Source organism: Littorina saxatilis, unplaced genomic scaffold, assembly GCF_037325665.1.
Source record: "Littorina saxatilis isolate snail1 unplaced genomic scaffold, US_GU_Lsax_2.0 scaffold_2043, whole genome shotgun sequence".
NCBI lineage: Eukaryota > Metazoa > Mollusca > Gastropoda > Littorinimorpha > Littorinidae > Littorina > Littorina saxatilis.
This window is the reverse complement of record NW_027126659.1, coordinates 1-16,902: the sequence shown is the minus strand read 5'-3', so window position 1 is coordinate 16,902 and position 16,902 is coordinate 1. Positions and strand designations below refer to the sequence as shown.

The following is a 16,902-nucleotide window of genomic DNA, read 5'->3' as shown; positions in this document are numbered from 1 at the left end:
CCCTTACGCCGTATGATCGAATTTTGACTGCCCCTTCTTGCATTCTGGTGCAAAGTTGCACGATGCATGAGAGCGTTCATTCTTTAAAAAATTGAATATTTTTTGTTTGAGTTTGAGCATGGCAGATTTGTGGGTTGTGGGGAGGGGTTGGTACAGGGTGTGGGTGTTTGTTTGTTGTGGGTGTGTGTTTGTTGTGGGTGTGTGTTTGTTTTGTGGGTGTGTGTTTGTTGTGGGTGTGTGTTTGTTGTGGGTGTGTGTTTGTTGTGGGTGTGTGTTTGTTGTGGGTGTTTTTTGTTTATTCTGCTCGTGGTCTAGTGCTCACTTGCACTTTTGTTATTGTTGTCCTGTTGCACATTTGACCCACATCTGACGGGAGATGATGACATCCTGTGACCTTACCTTTGTTGTACAGGTGTCTGTTTTTTCTTTTCGTTTTGTATTTTTTCTTTCTCGTCGTCTTGTTCTAACTTTCACTGTTGTTATTGTTGTCCTCTGACGTCCAACTTAATGATGACATTAATTAACCTGTGTTTTTACCTGTGTGTGTTACAGGTGTCGGGAGAGAAGGTAAGCAAGCTGTCCCTGGTGGACCTTGCGGGCAGCGAGAGGGCGCAGAAGACGGGGGCTGTGGGCGAGAGACTCAAGGAGGGCAGCAACATCAACAAGTCAGTATTCATCGCAACACAACTCTCCCCCCAAACGCCCTCCCCCAACATCCCCCCCCCCCCCCCCCCACCACCCATTCTTAACACCCAGCTTCTCGCTTTGTGTCTGGTAAAATATCACCAAAGAAGATACAGTCGATCCTCCCTTTTAAGACTCCTCAATTTAGGACTCTCTTCCTTTTTCTAATATCCTGTGTAAATTTACCCCCATTTATTTTATTTTTTATTTTTTTATTTATTTTTTTCCTTTTTTTTTCTCTTATATTTTCTTTATTCTTCAACACTTCCTTTCAATTCAGACCAGATTTTTTGAGGTTGTAAAGGGGAGAGTGGGGTGGGGGGTGTCCACTGCAATGCAATTTTTTGTGCTGGTTATTCTCAGATCGCTGACCACTCTGGGCCTGGTGATCTCGGCCCTGGCTGACCAGTCCGGGGGAGGGAAGAAAGGAACCAAGTTCGTTCCCTACAGAGACTCCGTGCTCACCTGGCTTCTCAAGGTAACATTGTTTTGCTTGTTGAACACGTTGTTTACGTTATGTCAGGATATCCGGAATGTGCCCCCAGGCTAGATGTTTTGATTTGAAAGGAGATCCATAATTATTTAAACAAGATTTGAAGTATCTTAAACGAAATGAGGCAGAGCGTTGTTTGGAGATCAAATAACCAAAGGGAAGTAAGGGTTCTGTATGCATACGACATGTGTCATGGAGTAAGCGAGAGTTATACGGAACCAATCTCCTGGCACTTCTTCTTCTTCGTCTTCGTCTGCGTTCGTGGGCTGAAACTCCCACGTACACTCGTGTTTTGCACGAGTGGAATTTTACGTGTATGACCGTTTTTACCCCGCCATTTAGGCAGCCATACGCCGCTTTCGGAGGAAGCATGCTGGGTATGTTCGTGTTTCTATAACCCACCGAACTCTGACATGGATTACAGGATCTTTTTCGTGCGCACTTGGTCCTGTGCTTGCGTGTATACACGGGGGTGTTCCGACACCGAGGAGAGTCTGCACACAAAGTTGAATCTGAGAAATAAATCTCTCGCCGAACGTGGGGACGAACTCACGCTGACAGCGGCCAACTGAATACAAATCCAGCGCGCTACCGACTGAGCTACATCCCCGCCCCTATCTCCTGGCACTTGAGAGAATAACAAACATTGAAATGAACAAGCGACTTTCATCCTCTATTGTACGTGTAAGAAATATATGAGCTTTTTAGAATCTTCTTCATTTTACAGTGGTAGGTAGACCTACATGTAAATCATTTTCAGATACGAAGACTACCACGTGAGCTGAGAAAAGAAACAAACTTGCATCGATCCCACATTGCAATATCGGTTAAATATTCAAAAACAATTGAGCAACCCACGTCAGGATAGCCTCAAAAATCAGGCAGTCCTAGAAATGTTGATGGCAGTTAACTGCACCAGACGATGGGAGGCTGCATTTTCCCACCTCCATCGATGTGCATGTTGCCATGAGTGAAGCCAGAATTGGGACAATGAAATAAGCGTTCTAGCAGGTTGTGGGCCGAACAAATTCAAGAAGAAAGAAGAAAGGAATATTATCCCACGATATCAGTGGCTCTGCAAAATTTCAGGCAGCTTTTATGTATTTAAAATGCAATCGTACAGGTTCGCCCTCAAGTGAGTGATGTAGATTTTATTTTGTTATTCTAGCTGTTTCCAACATTTTTAACCATATTTTTTTCCCCCGTTTCTAGGACAACCTTAGAGGCAACAGCAAGACGGTGATGGTAGCCAGATCAGTAGATGTGTTGTTATTTTGATTCTAATTTTCCAACACTTATAACCCTTTTCCTTTCACGCTCTCAGGAGAACCTTGGAACGCAAAACCAAGACGGTGATAAGTAGATTTTTGTGTTATTCTCAATCAATCAATATGAGGCTTATATCGCGCGTATTCTGTGGGTACAGTTCTAAGCGCAGGGATTTATTTTTTTTTATTTTTTATTTTATGCAATTTATATCGCGCACATATTCAAGGCGCAGGGATTTATTTATGCCGTGTGAGATGGAATTTTTTTTTTACACAATACATCACGCATTCACATCGGCCAGCAGATCGCAGCCATTTCGGCGCATATCCTACTTTTCACGGCCTATTATTCCAAGTCACACGGGTATTTTGGTGGACATTTTTATCTATGCCTATACAATTTTGCCAGGAAAGACCCTTTTGTCAATCGTGCGATCTTTAACGTGCACACCCCAATGTAGTGTATACGAAGGGACCTCGGTTTTTCGTCTTATCCGAAAGACTAGCACTTGAACCCACCACCTAGGAAAGGGGAGAGAAAATTGCTAACGCCCTGACCCAGGGTCGAACTCGCAACCTCTCACTTCCGAGCACAAGTGCGTTACCACTCGGCCACCCACTCTAGCTCTTCTTTTCAACGTTTTCACCCTTTTCTTTCCCCCGTCTTGGAGCCAACAGCAAGAAAATGATGGAAGCCAAATCAGTTGATATTTTGTTATTTTAGATCTTTTTTTCTAAAATGTTTAACCCTTTTTTTGTCCCTCCCGTTTGAGGACGTTATTGTCGCTGTTTCCAACATGTTTTACCCGTTTCTTTCCCCGTTTCCAGGACAACCTTGGAGGCAACAGCAAAACCGTGATGGTGGCGACCATCAGCCCCGCGGGGGACAACTACGAGGAGACGCTGTCCACCCTGCGCTACGCTGACCGCGCCAAGCGCATTGTCAACCATGCCGTGGTCAATGAAGACCCCAACGCCAGGATCATCCGGGAGCTGCGGGACGAGGTGGAGATGCTGCGGCAACAGCTGTCTGCCGCTCAGGTAAGGACCCCAAGTGTACGTATCTTGCTTGCCTTTTTTGTGCGTGAGAGAGAAGGGATGGATGGTTTATGCGTTAAGGCCATAGCCCCATATGAAGGGAGGGGGGGAGGGAGGGAGGGCGGGACAGAAAGAGGGACTGAGGGAGGGAGCTGTCTGCCGCTCAGGTAAGAACCCCTAAGTGTAGTTTCTTGCTTGCCTTTTTTGTGCGTGTGAGAGCGAGGGGGGGGGGGGTATGAGAGGGAGGGAGGGAGGGAGGGAGCTGTCTGCCGCGCCGCTCAGTTGAGGACCCCAAATGTACGTATCTTGCTTGCCTTGTTTAAGCACGTGACAGAAGGGGAATAGGAGGGAGGTCCCCGGGAGGGAGATACAAAAAGATTTCCCTTTACGCCCTAAAACCATTCAGGACGTACACACGCATGAATGAACATGTGAACAACATATGAATGAACATATGAACAACATATGAATGAACATATGAACAACATATAAATGAACATATGAACAACATATGAATGAACATATGAACGAACAATCTGGCATGAAACTGGAAATAAATGTGCTACCACTGCATGTAACATGCCAAACTTAGAACAAGAGTTAACCATTCACACACACACACACACACACACACACACACACACACACACACACACACACACACACACACACACACACACACACACACACACACACACACACACATGTTTTTGTTTATGAGAGAAAAAGAGAGAGACGAGAGTTAGAGGGAGAGCGAGAGAAAGAGATAAACAGAGAGATGTGCTGGAAAGCTTTGAGATTATGAAGACCTCTTTCAACGAGATTTCAACAGCCAGTGTCATCAAAGAGCTTCGTGATGAATTTGGATATGCTTAGACAGCGACTGTCCGCCACTCTGGTAAAGACTGCAGTAAACCGAAGAGCGACACGTACCCTTCAGCAAAGTTGAATGGAACTGATGGTATGCAATTTGACACAGTACCGGCACGGTTGGCCTAGTGGTAAGGCGTCCGCTCCGTGATCGGGAGGTCGTGGGTTCGAACCCCGGCCGGGTCATACCTAAGACTTTAAAATTGGCAATCTAGTGGCTGCTCCGCCTGGCGTCTGGCATTATGGGGTTAGTGCTAGGACTGGTTGGTCCGGTGTCAGAATAATGTGACTGGGTGAGACATGAAGCCTGTGCTGCGACTTCTGTCTTGTGTGTGGCGCACGTTATATGTCAAAGCAGCACCGCCCTGATATGGCCCTTCGTGGTCGGCTGGGCGTTAAGCAAACAAACAAACAAACAAACAAAAATTGACACAGTGCATGCAAAGGGTTCAGGCGTTCCTTAATTTAGCGACTTCGAGATGACTTCACGAAGTCCTTTTACCCAAAATGTAATGTGAAGCTTTCTGTAACCCAAAGTCGACTTTGCTCAATTATTTGAGGCTTTACAAATGAGTGTTTGCAATCTGTGGCGTTGCATGTTGCATGCCTGCAGCACTGAGGAATTAAGGGCCTTTTAAAAACAAAAGATGATTGACACATCGTTGTTGTTATTGTGTTCTCAGAGCCTGAAGGCCCCGGACCTGCAGGAGCGACTGAGCGAGTCGGAGAAACTGATGAACGACATGTCCAAAACCTGGGAGGAAAAGCTGGCCCAGACCGAGCGGGTCCACATGGTGAGTGTGGGTGATGGTGCGACAAATGTTGGCTTGGAGTGGAGAAGAGAGGTGGGATGCGGGGAAATGGGGGTGGGGGGGGGGGGGGTTGTAGAGATGAAGAGGAAGGATGAGGGTGAGACGTGGACGAAAGACATGTCCAAAACCTGGGAATAAAAGCTAGTCGAGACTGAGAGGGTCCACATAGGGAGTGACTTGGGATGTCGGTGTCACAAGTGTTGGGTTGGAGCGGAAGAGAAAAGGGGTAGGGGTGTCGTCGTGGATATGTAGAGAAAGGATAAGGGTGTGGGGTGGATGAACGACATGTCCAAAACCTGGGAGGAAAAGCTGGCCCAGACCAAGCGGGTCCACATGGTGAGTGTGGGTGATGGTGCGACAAATGTTGGTCCACGTGGTGAGTGTGGGTGATGGTGCGACAAATGTTGGTCCACATGGTGAGTGTGGGTGATGGTGTGACAAATGTTGGTCCACATGGTGAGTGTGGGTGATGGTGTGACAAATGTTGGTCCACATGGTGAGTGTGGGTGATGGTGCGACAAATGTTGGTCCACATGGTGAGTGTGGGTGATGGTGTGACAAATGTTGGTCCACATGGTGAGTGTGGGTGATGGTGCGACAAATGTTGGTCCACATGGTGAGTGTGGGTGATGGTGCGACAAATGTTGGTCCACATGGTGAGTGTGGGTGATGGTGCGACAAATGTTGGTCCACATGGTGAGTGTGGGTGATGGTGCGACAAATGTTGGTCCACATGGTGAGTGTGGGTGATGGTGCGACAAATGTTGGTCCACATGGTGAGTGTGGGTGATGGTGCGACAAATGTTGGTCCACATGGTGAGTGTGGGTGATGGTGCGACAAATGTTGGTCCACATGGTGAGTGTGGGTGATGGTGCGACAAATGTTGGTCCACATGGTGAGTGTGGGTGATGGTGCGACAAATGTTGGTCCACATGGTGAGTGTGGGTGATGGTGCGACAAATGTTGGTCCACATGGTGAGTGTGGGTGATGGTGCGACAAATGTTGGTCCACATGGTGAGTGTGGGTGATGGTGCGACAAATGTTGGTCCACATGGTGAGTGTGGGTGATGGTGCGACAAATGTTGGTCCACATGGTGAGTGTGGGTGATGGTGCGGGTCCACATGGTGAGTGTGGGTGATGGTGCGACAAATGTTGGCTTGGAGGGGTGAAGAGACAGGATGTGGACGGGCAGGGGTAGGTTCTGTCGTCGTGGAGATGCAGAGGAAGTAACTAAAGGACGAGGGTGTGGTGGGGTGGATGAACTTGAAAGATATGTCCAAGGCATGAGAGGAACAGCTGTCCGAGACTCACACGGAGAGTTGGGGTGTTATGTGACAAATGTTGGGCTAAAATACGCTTAAACAATGGAACAGGGGAAGGGGGAGAGTTGGCATGAGGATGTGCCACGCATAGCCAAAATGGACAACATCTTTGACACAGGGAGTTGTTGCATCAACATACAGGAAAACACACGTCGTATACTTACTAGATTGTGTGTTTGTGTTAGCGCTGTGCATTTTGTTTGGGGGGGGGGGGGGGTCCGAGTAGAGGCATGTGGGTGGCATCGTAATGCAAATTGTTGTGAGGCACACCCCATACCAACCCCCCACCCCCACCCCTATACTCCTCATCAGTGCTTTCAGTTTGGAATGAAGGCTCCAGGAAATGAGTCTTACTGTGTTGATTTGGCGTCGAATCCGCATGAAATGTCGCACTGTGTGTTCCACCATGACTGACTCTGACACATGCTATTTTCTCTTGACCACAGGAGCGTCACAAGGCGCTGGAGCAGATGGGGGTGTCGGTGCAGACCTCGGGGATCAGGCTGGACAACGCCAGGCCCTACCTGGTCAACCTCAACGCTGACCCCTCGCTCAACGAGCTGCTCGTCTATTACCTCAAGGTGAGTGTTGCTTGTCAGCGTGTGTGAGGTGTGGCTGGTTGGTTGGTTGGCGGGTTGGCTGATTTGACTGTTTGTGTTTCTGGTTGTCTCATGGTCTGTTTTCCTCTCTGAACGTATCTGTCTCTCTGTCTCTGTCTGTCAATCGATCGGTATCAATCAATCAATCAATATGAGGCTTATATCGCGCGTATTCCGTGGGTACAGTTCTAAGCGCAGGGATTTATTTATTTTTATTTTTTTATTTTATGCAATTTATATCGCGCACATATTCAAGGCGCAGGGATTTATTGTCTGTCTGTCTGTCTGTTTGTCTGTCTCTGTCTGTCTGCCTGTCTGTATGTTTGTCTGCCTGTCTGTATGTCTGTCGGTCTCTCTCTTCTCCTCCTCCTCCTGTCTCTCGTTTTCTCTCGCTCTCTCTCTCTCTCTCTCCCTCTCTCTCTCCCTCTCTTCCTCTTTCTCTCTTCCTCTCTCTTTCTCCCTCTCTCTCTCTCTCTCTCTCTCTCTCGCTTCCTCCTTCTCCCTCTCTCTCTCTTCCTCTCTCTCTCTTCCTCTCTCTTTCTCCTTCTCTCTCTCTCTCTCTCTCTCTCCTCCTTCTCTCTCTCTCTCTTCCTCTCTCTCTCTCTTTCTCTCTCTCTCTCTTTCTCTCTCTCTCTCATTCTCTCTCTCTCTCTCTCTCTCTCTCTCTCTCTCTCTCCTTCTCTCTCTCTCTCTCTCTCTCTCTCTGTCTCTCTCTCTCTCTCTCTCTCTCTCTCTCCCTCTCCTCTCTCTCTCCCCCCTCAACTTTATCTCTAGCTGTGAAATGACCCCAATAAACAAACCACAACAAGCTGTGTTTCTGTGGGTTAGTGAAAGGGGGAGGAGAGTTGGAGAGCGGTTGCGTGTCCACCCCCACAGCCGCATATCTGTTCTTCTTGTGGCTAAAACACGATTTCTTTTCCCAACTTTAGACAATACAGAAAGTGCAAATCTTGGTCAGAAACTTCGTAAACATATAAGACAGCAGGGAGCTTTAGAAACCTTGAAATAACGGCCACACAACAAAAACTGATTATTGGGCCTCAAATAGATGTACAGAAACTGTTTCGAATCTTTAGGGATTAAGAGGGAGGGTTGGTGTCTGAACAACAAAACTGTAAATCTCTGGAATTCTCGTGGTGAAGTAAAAAAAAAAAATAATAAAAAAAAAGGAAAAAAAAAAGAAAAAAGAGTGATTATTTTGTCGTGAAGGTGGGGTTATATTTGTCTTCTCGTTGCGAAAACAAAAAATGAGCAAGAAAAAGTATTATGAATAACACGTGGGCGTCTTGAAGTGAAAGGAAAGGGAACATGGGGGACTTCGTATAATTGCCACATACTGGGCAGAGCCAGGCTTCAGTCCTTCAAGTATTTTCCTAGTTGAGAATGCTGATTCTGCATTTTATGGAAGGTTATACAAGAGGTTGGTGTCCCCGAGCAGATGATGTGTATGCCTTTCCGTCTTTTTAACTGACTGTCCGTCCGTCTGTGGGTGTCCGTCTGTCTGACTCCGTCCGTCTGTGGGTGTCTGTCTGTCTGACTACCCCCCGCGGGTTAGGGGGAAGAATTTACCCGATGCTCCCCAGCATGTCGTAAGAGGCGACTAACGGATTCTGTTTCTCCTTTTACCCTTGTTAAGTGTTTCTTGTAAAGAATATAGTCCATTTTTGTAAAGATTTTAGTCAAGCAGTATGTAAGAAATGTTAAGTCCTTTGTACTGGAAACTTGCATTCTCCCAGTAAGGTAATATATTGTACTACGTTGCAAGCCCCTGGAGCAAATTTGTGATTAGCGCTTTTGTGAACAAGAAACAATTGACAAGTGGCTCTATCCGATCTCCCCCCTTTCCCCGTCGCGATATAACCTTCGTGGTTGAAAACGACGTTAAACACCAAATAAAGAAAGAAAGTCTGTCTGACTGTCCGTCTGAAGGTGTCCGTCTGTCTGACTCCATCCGTCTGTGGGTGTCTGTCTGTCTGACTGTCTGACTCACTGTCTTTCAGTGTTAATTTCTGTCTGTCTTTCTGTCCGTCCGTTTGTTTCTATATTTGTGTCTCTCTAACTGACTATATGTCTGTGTTTCTGTCAAAGTGTCTGTCTCTACTCGTTCTGTACGTTGTCGTTTGTGCTTACGTTTGTGACAAATGGTTCCTGTGAGCTGATGCCACAAGGTAAGTGTATTTCTGTTTACTCGAGTCTAGTCTTGTCTTGTCTTGTCTTGTCTTGTCTTGTCTTGTCTTGTCTGGTCTTTTTTGGCCCTTCCTTCCTTCTGGTCTTTTTACACCCCCGGTATAGGGGTGTGTATAGGTTTCGGTCGATGTGTTTGTGTGTTTGTGTGTTTGTGTTCACATATAGATCTGAAGAATGAACGGACCGATCGTCACCAAACTTGGTGAACAGGTTCTATACATTCCTGAGACGGTCCTTACAAAAATTGGGACCAGTCAAACACACGGTTAGGGAGTTATTGGTGGATTAAGATTCTACAAGGACTTATAGAGGGACATATTCATGGTCAAAGGGAAATAACCTTCTCAGTTGGTGGCAGTGAGAATGGTTATTTCCCTTTGACCAACGGGGGTGTTTTTCCTACCTCGGAGGAATTTCTTGTCTTGTCTTGTCTTGTATTTTCTTGGCCCTTCCTTCCTTCTGACTTTCGTTCTTTCATTCCTTCCTTCCATCTGTCCTCTTTTCTTGCTTCTTATTTTTCTGTGTTATTTCTTTCTGACATTACACCCTGACGCATCGACGAACAATATCACACGAAATGACTGACGCTTACAAGATCGCAGCAGGCAAAACTCCGTTTGACAAACCGCTGACAGCATTGTCAACTATATGCCTATTTGATGCGTACCACGCGACATGGATGGCATTCGGAATCTGCGGTAGCATGCAAATATCCCCTCCAACCACGTCCAACCTCCCCCCCTCCACCAGCCTTTCTGAGAAAATTGTCAACTGTCATGCCTTGTGAACGGTGTCACACGACATGAGTTGATCTTTTGGAAAGAACGTCTCCATGCAAATCTAACCTTGGCGCATGCCCCACGAATCGTGGTTTGTCCATGCAAATCAGAACTTGGCACCTCACAATGATCAGTTGATGGGGATGAAGGGAGGGAGGGAGGGAGGGAGGGAGGGAGGGAGGGAGGGAGGGAGGGAGGGAGGGAGGGAGGGAGGGAGGGAGGGAGGGAGGGAGGGAGAGAGAGAGAGAGAGAGAGAGAGAGAGAGAGAGAGAGAGAGAGAGAGAGAGAGAGAGAGAGAGAGAGAGAGAGAGAATGACACGCCTGATTAGCGCTGCTAACTCTACATGCAAATGGGACCCTGCATGTTAATTCGCCCCGTGCGCAGGAGACGGAAGCTTCCGATTAAGCGGATTTGCATACTATTTGCATATTCTGCCTTTCTCGCGAGATTTTCCACGAGATTGGTGTAACGTTGTTTTTAGAGCTGACCTGAGTATCTTCTCCTTCGTGCACGTTGCACTAAGCTCGAGGTACATAACACTTTTTAACCCAACGTAGTAAAGAGGGTGAGAATGGCAGGGCTTGTTTAACTTGTTTTTGCTTTGTGCATTTAGAATGTCTTTCTTTGGTGTGTGGTTTGTTCTTGACCTTGAAGAATGTATGCCTAGAAATGAGACTCTTAGTAAATGTGATGTATTATATGTCTGTGATCGCCTGACACTGCATGGCAATTTTCCTCTCTTTGTTTTTTAAGGACAGTAACATTTTGAGTCTTGAGTCTTGAGACTGTCCATGGAAAAAGCTTGCAGCTGCACTTCGCATTTCTTCTGTTTTTTCTGGGTGTTTCGTGACCTTGAAGACATGTTAGACGTTCAGTGTAGACCTGGCATCTATTGTTCGGCTTGGATTAGGACAAAGAAGCGAGGGCCAACGATGACTTGACAACGAGGAATATGACTGCTGATTGTCTATCAAGCCAAATTACTGTCCTGGAAATAATCTTCCGATGCATGTTTGTCCACTTTGTGATTGGTAGCCAATCCGTGCATCGTAGGCCGGAACTACGGGGAAATATCTTGACAAGAACATATAATTATCTTGACAAGAACTTATCCCAAGACAGAGCCTGTATTGTAGACCCTCAATCATACTTGGACATGTTTGTCCAGCGTTCCCTCTATTCATTGTTAACCAAATGATCAATCGAAGAATGCAGGCAAAACGAATGGACAGTGGAAGAAATGAAATCAGAGGAAGGATCAACATGCGCTGACCGTTTCCCCCTTGACCTTACAGCTCCAGAGAATGGACGACTGGACAGCGGAGATATCGCTGGCTGGAGGGATGTCCGCCAGGAAGAGAGAGTGACCTTAACGAACCTGTATTGATCTTGTTTAGCCTTCTGCTCCCCTCACTGTCATTCTTGACTGGCGTTTGCTGATTGTGTGTAAATGTGGAGGAGGATGGAGGGGGAATTTATATAGCTTGAAGGAGAGGGTGGTACCAGATTGTGTGTACATGTGGAGAGGGCTGGAAGGGGGCATATGACATTATTTAGCTGGAAGGGGGAGGGGTACCGGTAGGGACAGAAAGGTTGACCCTTTGGGGTTGAACCGTGATCCCTCCCTTCTCTGTGTCTGTCTGTCTGTCTCGCTGTCTGTCTCTCTGTCTGTTTGTCTGTCTCTCTTTCTCCTCTCACCTCTCACTGTCTCTGTCTCTGTCTCCCCAACTCTCTCTCTCTCTCTAAATGTATTGACTACACCAAAAGACATACATGTAGATACAACCAGTGACAAGTATGAAAATGTCAAACGTATGTGTTGGTTTACTTGTCTGAGCGTTAAAGGGGAAGGCAGAGGATACAAACAACATCGCATGGATGGCAAAACCACCGACTGATGGATCAGATCGATTCCAAGGCGTACCCAATCACCGTAGACTCTTTCACGTCTTGATTAACAGGAAACTCTTAACACCTACTCGTATTTTTGCCTTAGGGTCCTGTCTACGCATGTTCAGACTGTTGTGATTCCAAGAAGGCCGTTTTTCCCTCAGCCTAAGCGGTTGTGGGGAAAACGACGCAGTTCAGAAATGACGTCATTTTTTCCGTCTCAGATTAGACCCGCTGCCGAACTGCAGAAGACTGAGGACTTGATGGCAGCCACTGAGCTAAGGGTATAAAGGCCATGCATATCGAACGCAGAAGAACAAGAACAAGAGGAATAAGAAGTCGTCTAAGACTGGCGATGTAACACTGTTTCTGACTTCTACGAAACGGACGTCAGAAGGACGAACTGCTTTCACCACCGCCAGTCTAGAACGAGAAAGATGCTGTCGTCTTTATCTCGTTTCCGTAGTAAGTGTACGGTCGTTCTCCCCGCAAAGACCCGTATTGGAATTAAGATTTCGTATCGAGAAGCCTGGAGCTATAATTAGACAGGCTCCTTTTACACCAGAAAAGCGGAGTACAGAAAGGCAATTTATCTAACCGTCTCATCTGACTCGGTTCCTGGAAGCAGCGTGTGTGGAAAAGGAAAGAGGGTGGTGGCAAAGAAAATGAAGGATAACAGCCCTCAATGCATATTTTCTTGTGAATAGGGAACGGTAAGAGTGTAATGTCATCTTATATCTCCCTCCTACGGGAGAGTATGATATGATCTCGTGTCTCCTTCATGTAGTAGAGGTTAATTAATATAAGCTCGTATCTCCACCCTGTTGGAGAGTGTACTATTATTTCATATCCTCCTCCTACATGAGAGTGTAATATTATTTTATATTATCCTCCTACAACAAGAAAGTGTAATATCATTTTATATCACCCTCACGTGCCTTCCGGGTCACATCCCGCAAAGAATCGAGACCTAGGCGGGAAGCAAACATTGGCTGAACAGTAGTCGAAGGTCCTCGCCTATTGTCGGCGGCCGAGCCTAGATCACTGTCAATTTACGCGAAAGTCGCGGTTCTTCGAGTGATCAGTTTCCGGTCTTCTACCGGCTGGGGACTCGTTGTGGGTCCCCTGTAGCGCCGTTGTGCGAAGTCGTTGTGGTCGTTGCCGCAAGTGTATGAGATCGGCTCGAAGATAAATCTTGGTGAAGTGGCCAGTGGCTGTCCCTTTTGTGCACAGATTCCCTTCATGCTTTTTTGGAAACTATAAGAGAAATGTTATCATTTATATTATATAATTTCTAAAATATTTATCTGGAGGATTGTCGATGTGAGGAAAGAGATTGTGGTGGCGGAAGGGGGAGGGGGGGGGTTAAAGGCCCGATCATTGAAGGGAACAAGCGGCTTACATCCTCAAAACATAGTGACTCTTTGTTATTAGTTAGTTCAAGGTGCACTCCATGTTCTGGGCAGAGGGTTATATTGCTGTGTACACGGGCCCCATCCAGTGGCATCAATCAAAATAATGGTCAATCAGAGACTCGGATGAAGAAGAAATCTGGTAATTGTATCAGAGATCAACTGATGGTATTAGCTGTACTGTGATACATCCCTACGTCTTCTGATGGAAGGGACTGTTAAGCCGTGATGCGTCCCCAAAGCATCGTTAAGGCGCTATAATAATGCACTCAATTGGTAAATATGTGCATATTTATATCTGATTTTGAGATGAATATGAATAAAATATTGGCAGTTTGATGGGGTAAGTCCATTATTTTTGCGATATGGTTGGATATCACTGTGACCAATCTGGACCCCTAGGGTGTCGTGACCATACTAAGTGGCTGCAAACTTGGCTGTCTTATGTCTGTCGTATTTCTTTGTTGTGTCTAGCTTTCGTAATTGGTTCTGAGTTCAGATAAGAAAACCGATTCGCACCGAATGTGAGTCCATGATATATCTGCTCAATGTTGCATACCACAGAAAATAAGTTATGGGTAAGTAAAAGAGCTACTTTTAAAAGAAATTGGATGGGATGAGAGAACAGAGGCCGTGAGTAATTTTGTTCTGAATGTCTGTTGAAGTTCTTTGTTCATTAACCCTGTGTGCCTTGGAGTGACTTTCCAAGTTTGCATTGTACAGTGCACACGACTGGTTCTTCTTATTAAACCCCGGTCTCCCCTACCGTCGTTTCCTGGCGTGGTATGCACGAGAAAGAATCTAACTGGGTGTGAACCAAGCGCTGGGTCGGATTGGTCGAAATAAAAAAAATTGTTTGAGATTTCAGCAAATCCGACCCAGCGCTTGGGTCCCACTCAGTTGAACACTTTCTCGTGCACTTCACTCCTGGTGTTTATTAAAACCTCTGTCCACTCTGCCATCACATTCCCAATAACCTGTCTGGCACTGTGTGTGTATAAAGTGCCGTGTTTGCCTCCCCCAAACCCCTGAGGCATCGGGGATCCCTTTGTCCGCCTGCCCGGCTCTGGATATTAATTACGTCCCTTTAGCCCCGGAGGGCAAGTTCTCCCCGCTTTGCTGGAAATTATCCGCCCCTGTTTTCATGTGAAGGGTTGGCGGGAAATTGAAGGATTTTGCCAGCTTGTCGTCTGCTTTCCATGGCCTTATGATCAATGTTCTTCCCTCTCTGTCCTGGATTTCCTTTGTAATGTTGGAATGGTGTAGACCTAGGGCGGTTGGACTAGGGGGTAGGGGAGTCGATAAAACTTCAAAAACATGAAAAGCTGAGTAAGGTCTTTTTTCTTGGAGAAGGGAAGGTGAAATATGATGTGAAAGTGGTTTTTTGCCTGATTAGAAAGTTAAAGAGACCGGCGCTGTGGGCAAAATGATATTTAAAGATCGCGATTGCATTATACCAAGCCTCGACCATCCTCCTTCCCAAAACACGCACGCACACACACACACAAACACAAACACATACGCGCGCGCGCACATACACATTCACTCTCTCTCTCTCTCTCACACAATCTCACTCACTCACACACACACACCCCACTCCCCCCCCCCCCCCCACACACACACTTTCCGTTGAATTGCTCGCACAAGCCTGAGCATAGTTGTCAGAAGTTTGAGTTTCTGTAATGATCAATTACTTCAGTTCCCTTAGCAAGAACTGTATGGTGAAAGTTGGTGGTTTTATTTGTTGAATGTTGAGGGTTGGCCTCAATCTTTCGTCCCACAAGACAATGTGCCGAAACCAGTGGACGCTAGCACTTTCAGCGGACAGAAACAGTCCCCTCTAACGACGACGACGACAACAGTCTGGAGGCTGTACTCCGACTTCCTTTTAAGCTGTCACGGACCGGAAGCAGGCTTGTCACGTGACCTTTCACAGACCGGAAGAAGAACGCCGAGACTGTAATGGCGTCCCAACGTCCGATGCTAGTGTTACTGGTACCGTCTTCACTCGTGAGAACTGACAAAAGTTTCCGTGTTTCTTACTAAACTTTTGAAGCGGTACTGTTTACTTCGAGATCGCCTGCTTTCAAAAGTTTAAAACTTTTCGCTTATGTTTTAGAGTGGAAGCCAACAAGCAGGCATTGTAAGGTTAAAAGGGACTCGATCGTCTACGTGTGTGATGCAAAAGCTGGATCAGAACCGTTATTTCTAAATTGTATTCCAGGACTTGTTATGGTTACCCCAATGATCGCGATTCTCTCAGAAACACACTTTTATTTTAAAGAAATCTGAAGAAACACAAGACTTCTCTAGTGTGATGTAGCAGTTCTTTGGTAGACGAATCAGAAGCTAACTCAGGATGCAGTGTCAATGTCACGCTGAGTCAAGTAGGTTGAACATGAAAAATAGGTACACGACTTCCATTCTTCTTTTCTTCTCTTTCTTTCTTTTTCTTCCGGCACCGTCTTCACCTGGCTGCGACCCATGAAGACGACACCATCACGTTGATTCGTTGATGACACAACCATTTGTCGAGGGTAGCGTAGGCACCCGGTCTGCTTCCCGCCTAAAAAAGGCCAGTGCCGTTCCGTCTTCGAGGGACTGCGTGGGTTTCATTTCGGAGTTTTCCTTCTCCTAGACGAGTTTCCTTCCATGGATGATGAGCCTCCTCTACCCTCGTTTTGAATTCAGAGTGGTCTTCTCTTAGGATAGCTGCCTGCCAGGGTTGACGAGCCTATCCTGCCCGGCTATTTGACCCATAGCTGGAGGTTGGTTCGTGGGCACCTGGGCGTTTCCACACACCGGTGGGCCCGCATGCCGCACGTCTAGGGGCCAACCTCCTCCGAGTCCTTGTAGTCTAGCCTGGGGCCTTGCGGTACCCAGTTTACTTCTGTCGCCGCGATGGAGGCACTACATAGGGCTTGTTGTGGAGAGGTTATTGTACTGGCAGGAGAGACTGACGCATTCTGCTCTCTTTTCGCATTGTCCTAAAAAGGACAGACGGTGCTAGCCAGCGGTGAGGGCTGAAAGCGAGAAGTGACAAGCACAAGACACTTCGCCAACACACTAGACACGTCACACAACCGTTTGGCAGGCACACGCCTACCATGAAAATGAAGGAGTAACAAATGTTAAAACGCCTTCCTGCATTGTTTTGTCAAAGTGTCAGTGTAAAGCCACATATGAAATGTGTAAAGTCGACTTGGCAAAGACAGTTCTCGGTAAAACAAGCAATTCTTTAAGGTTTTGCTAGAGAGCTGCCTGAGGAAAAGACAGCTCCGGGTTTCAAGAGCATTTTGACAGGGTTCGTTTGTCGCAGGGTAGCTGATCTGTCAGTTTGTCAGCCTATCAAAAGACTGCAGTCTTGGGAGCGGAGGTGTGTGTTGAATATCAAAGGAAAGTGGACCCTTGTTGTTTTCAATACATGGTAGTTATGCGATTTGTAAAAAAAATTATTATTATTTTATTTTATTTTGTATTTCAGTTAAGTTTTGTGTGTGTGTGCAGACCGTCTGTCTGACCCTGTTCGCAATGGCAGTACACA

The 16,902-nt window shown here is 46.5% G+C and overlaps 1 protein-coding gene across 1 annotated transcript; it reads left to right on the top strand.

Annotated features, from left to right (window-relative positions):
* Nucleotides 1-552: 552 nt before the first annotated feature.
* Nucleotides 553-7,231, top strand: LOC138955156 (kinesin-like protein KIF13A; the record flags this gene model as incomplete). Its single annotated transcript, XM_070326819.1, has 5 exons — nucleotides 553-665; nucleotides 1,048-1,162; nucleotides 3,274-3,501; nucleotides 5,037-5,147; nucleotides 6,937-7,231. Coding segments are annotated over 5 exons (729 nt in total), but the record flags the coding sequence as incomplete, so codon positions are not given.
* Between the last annotated feature and the right edge of the window lie 9,671 nt (nucleotides 7,232-16,902).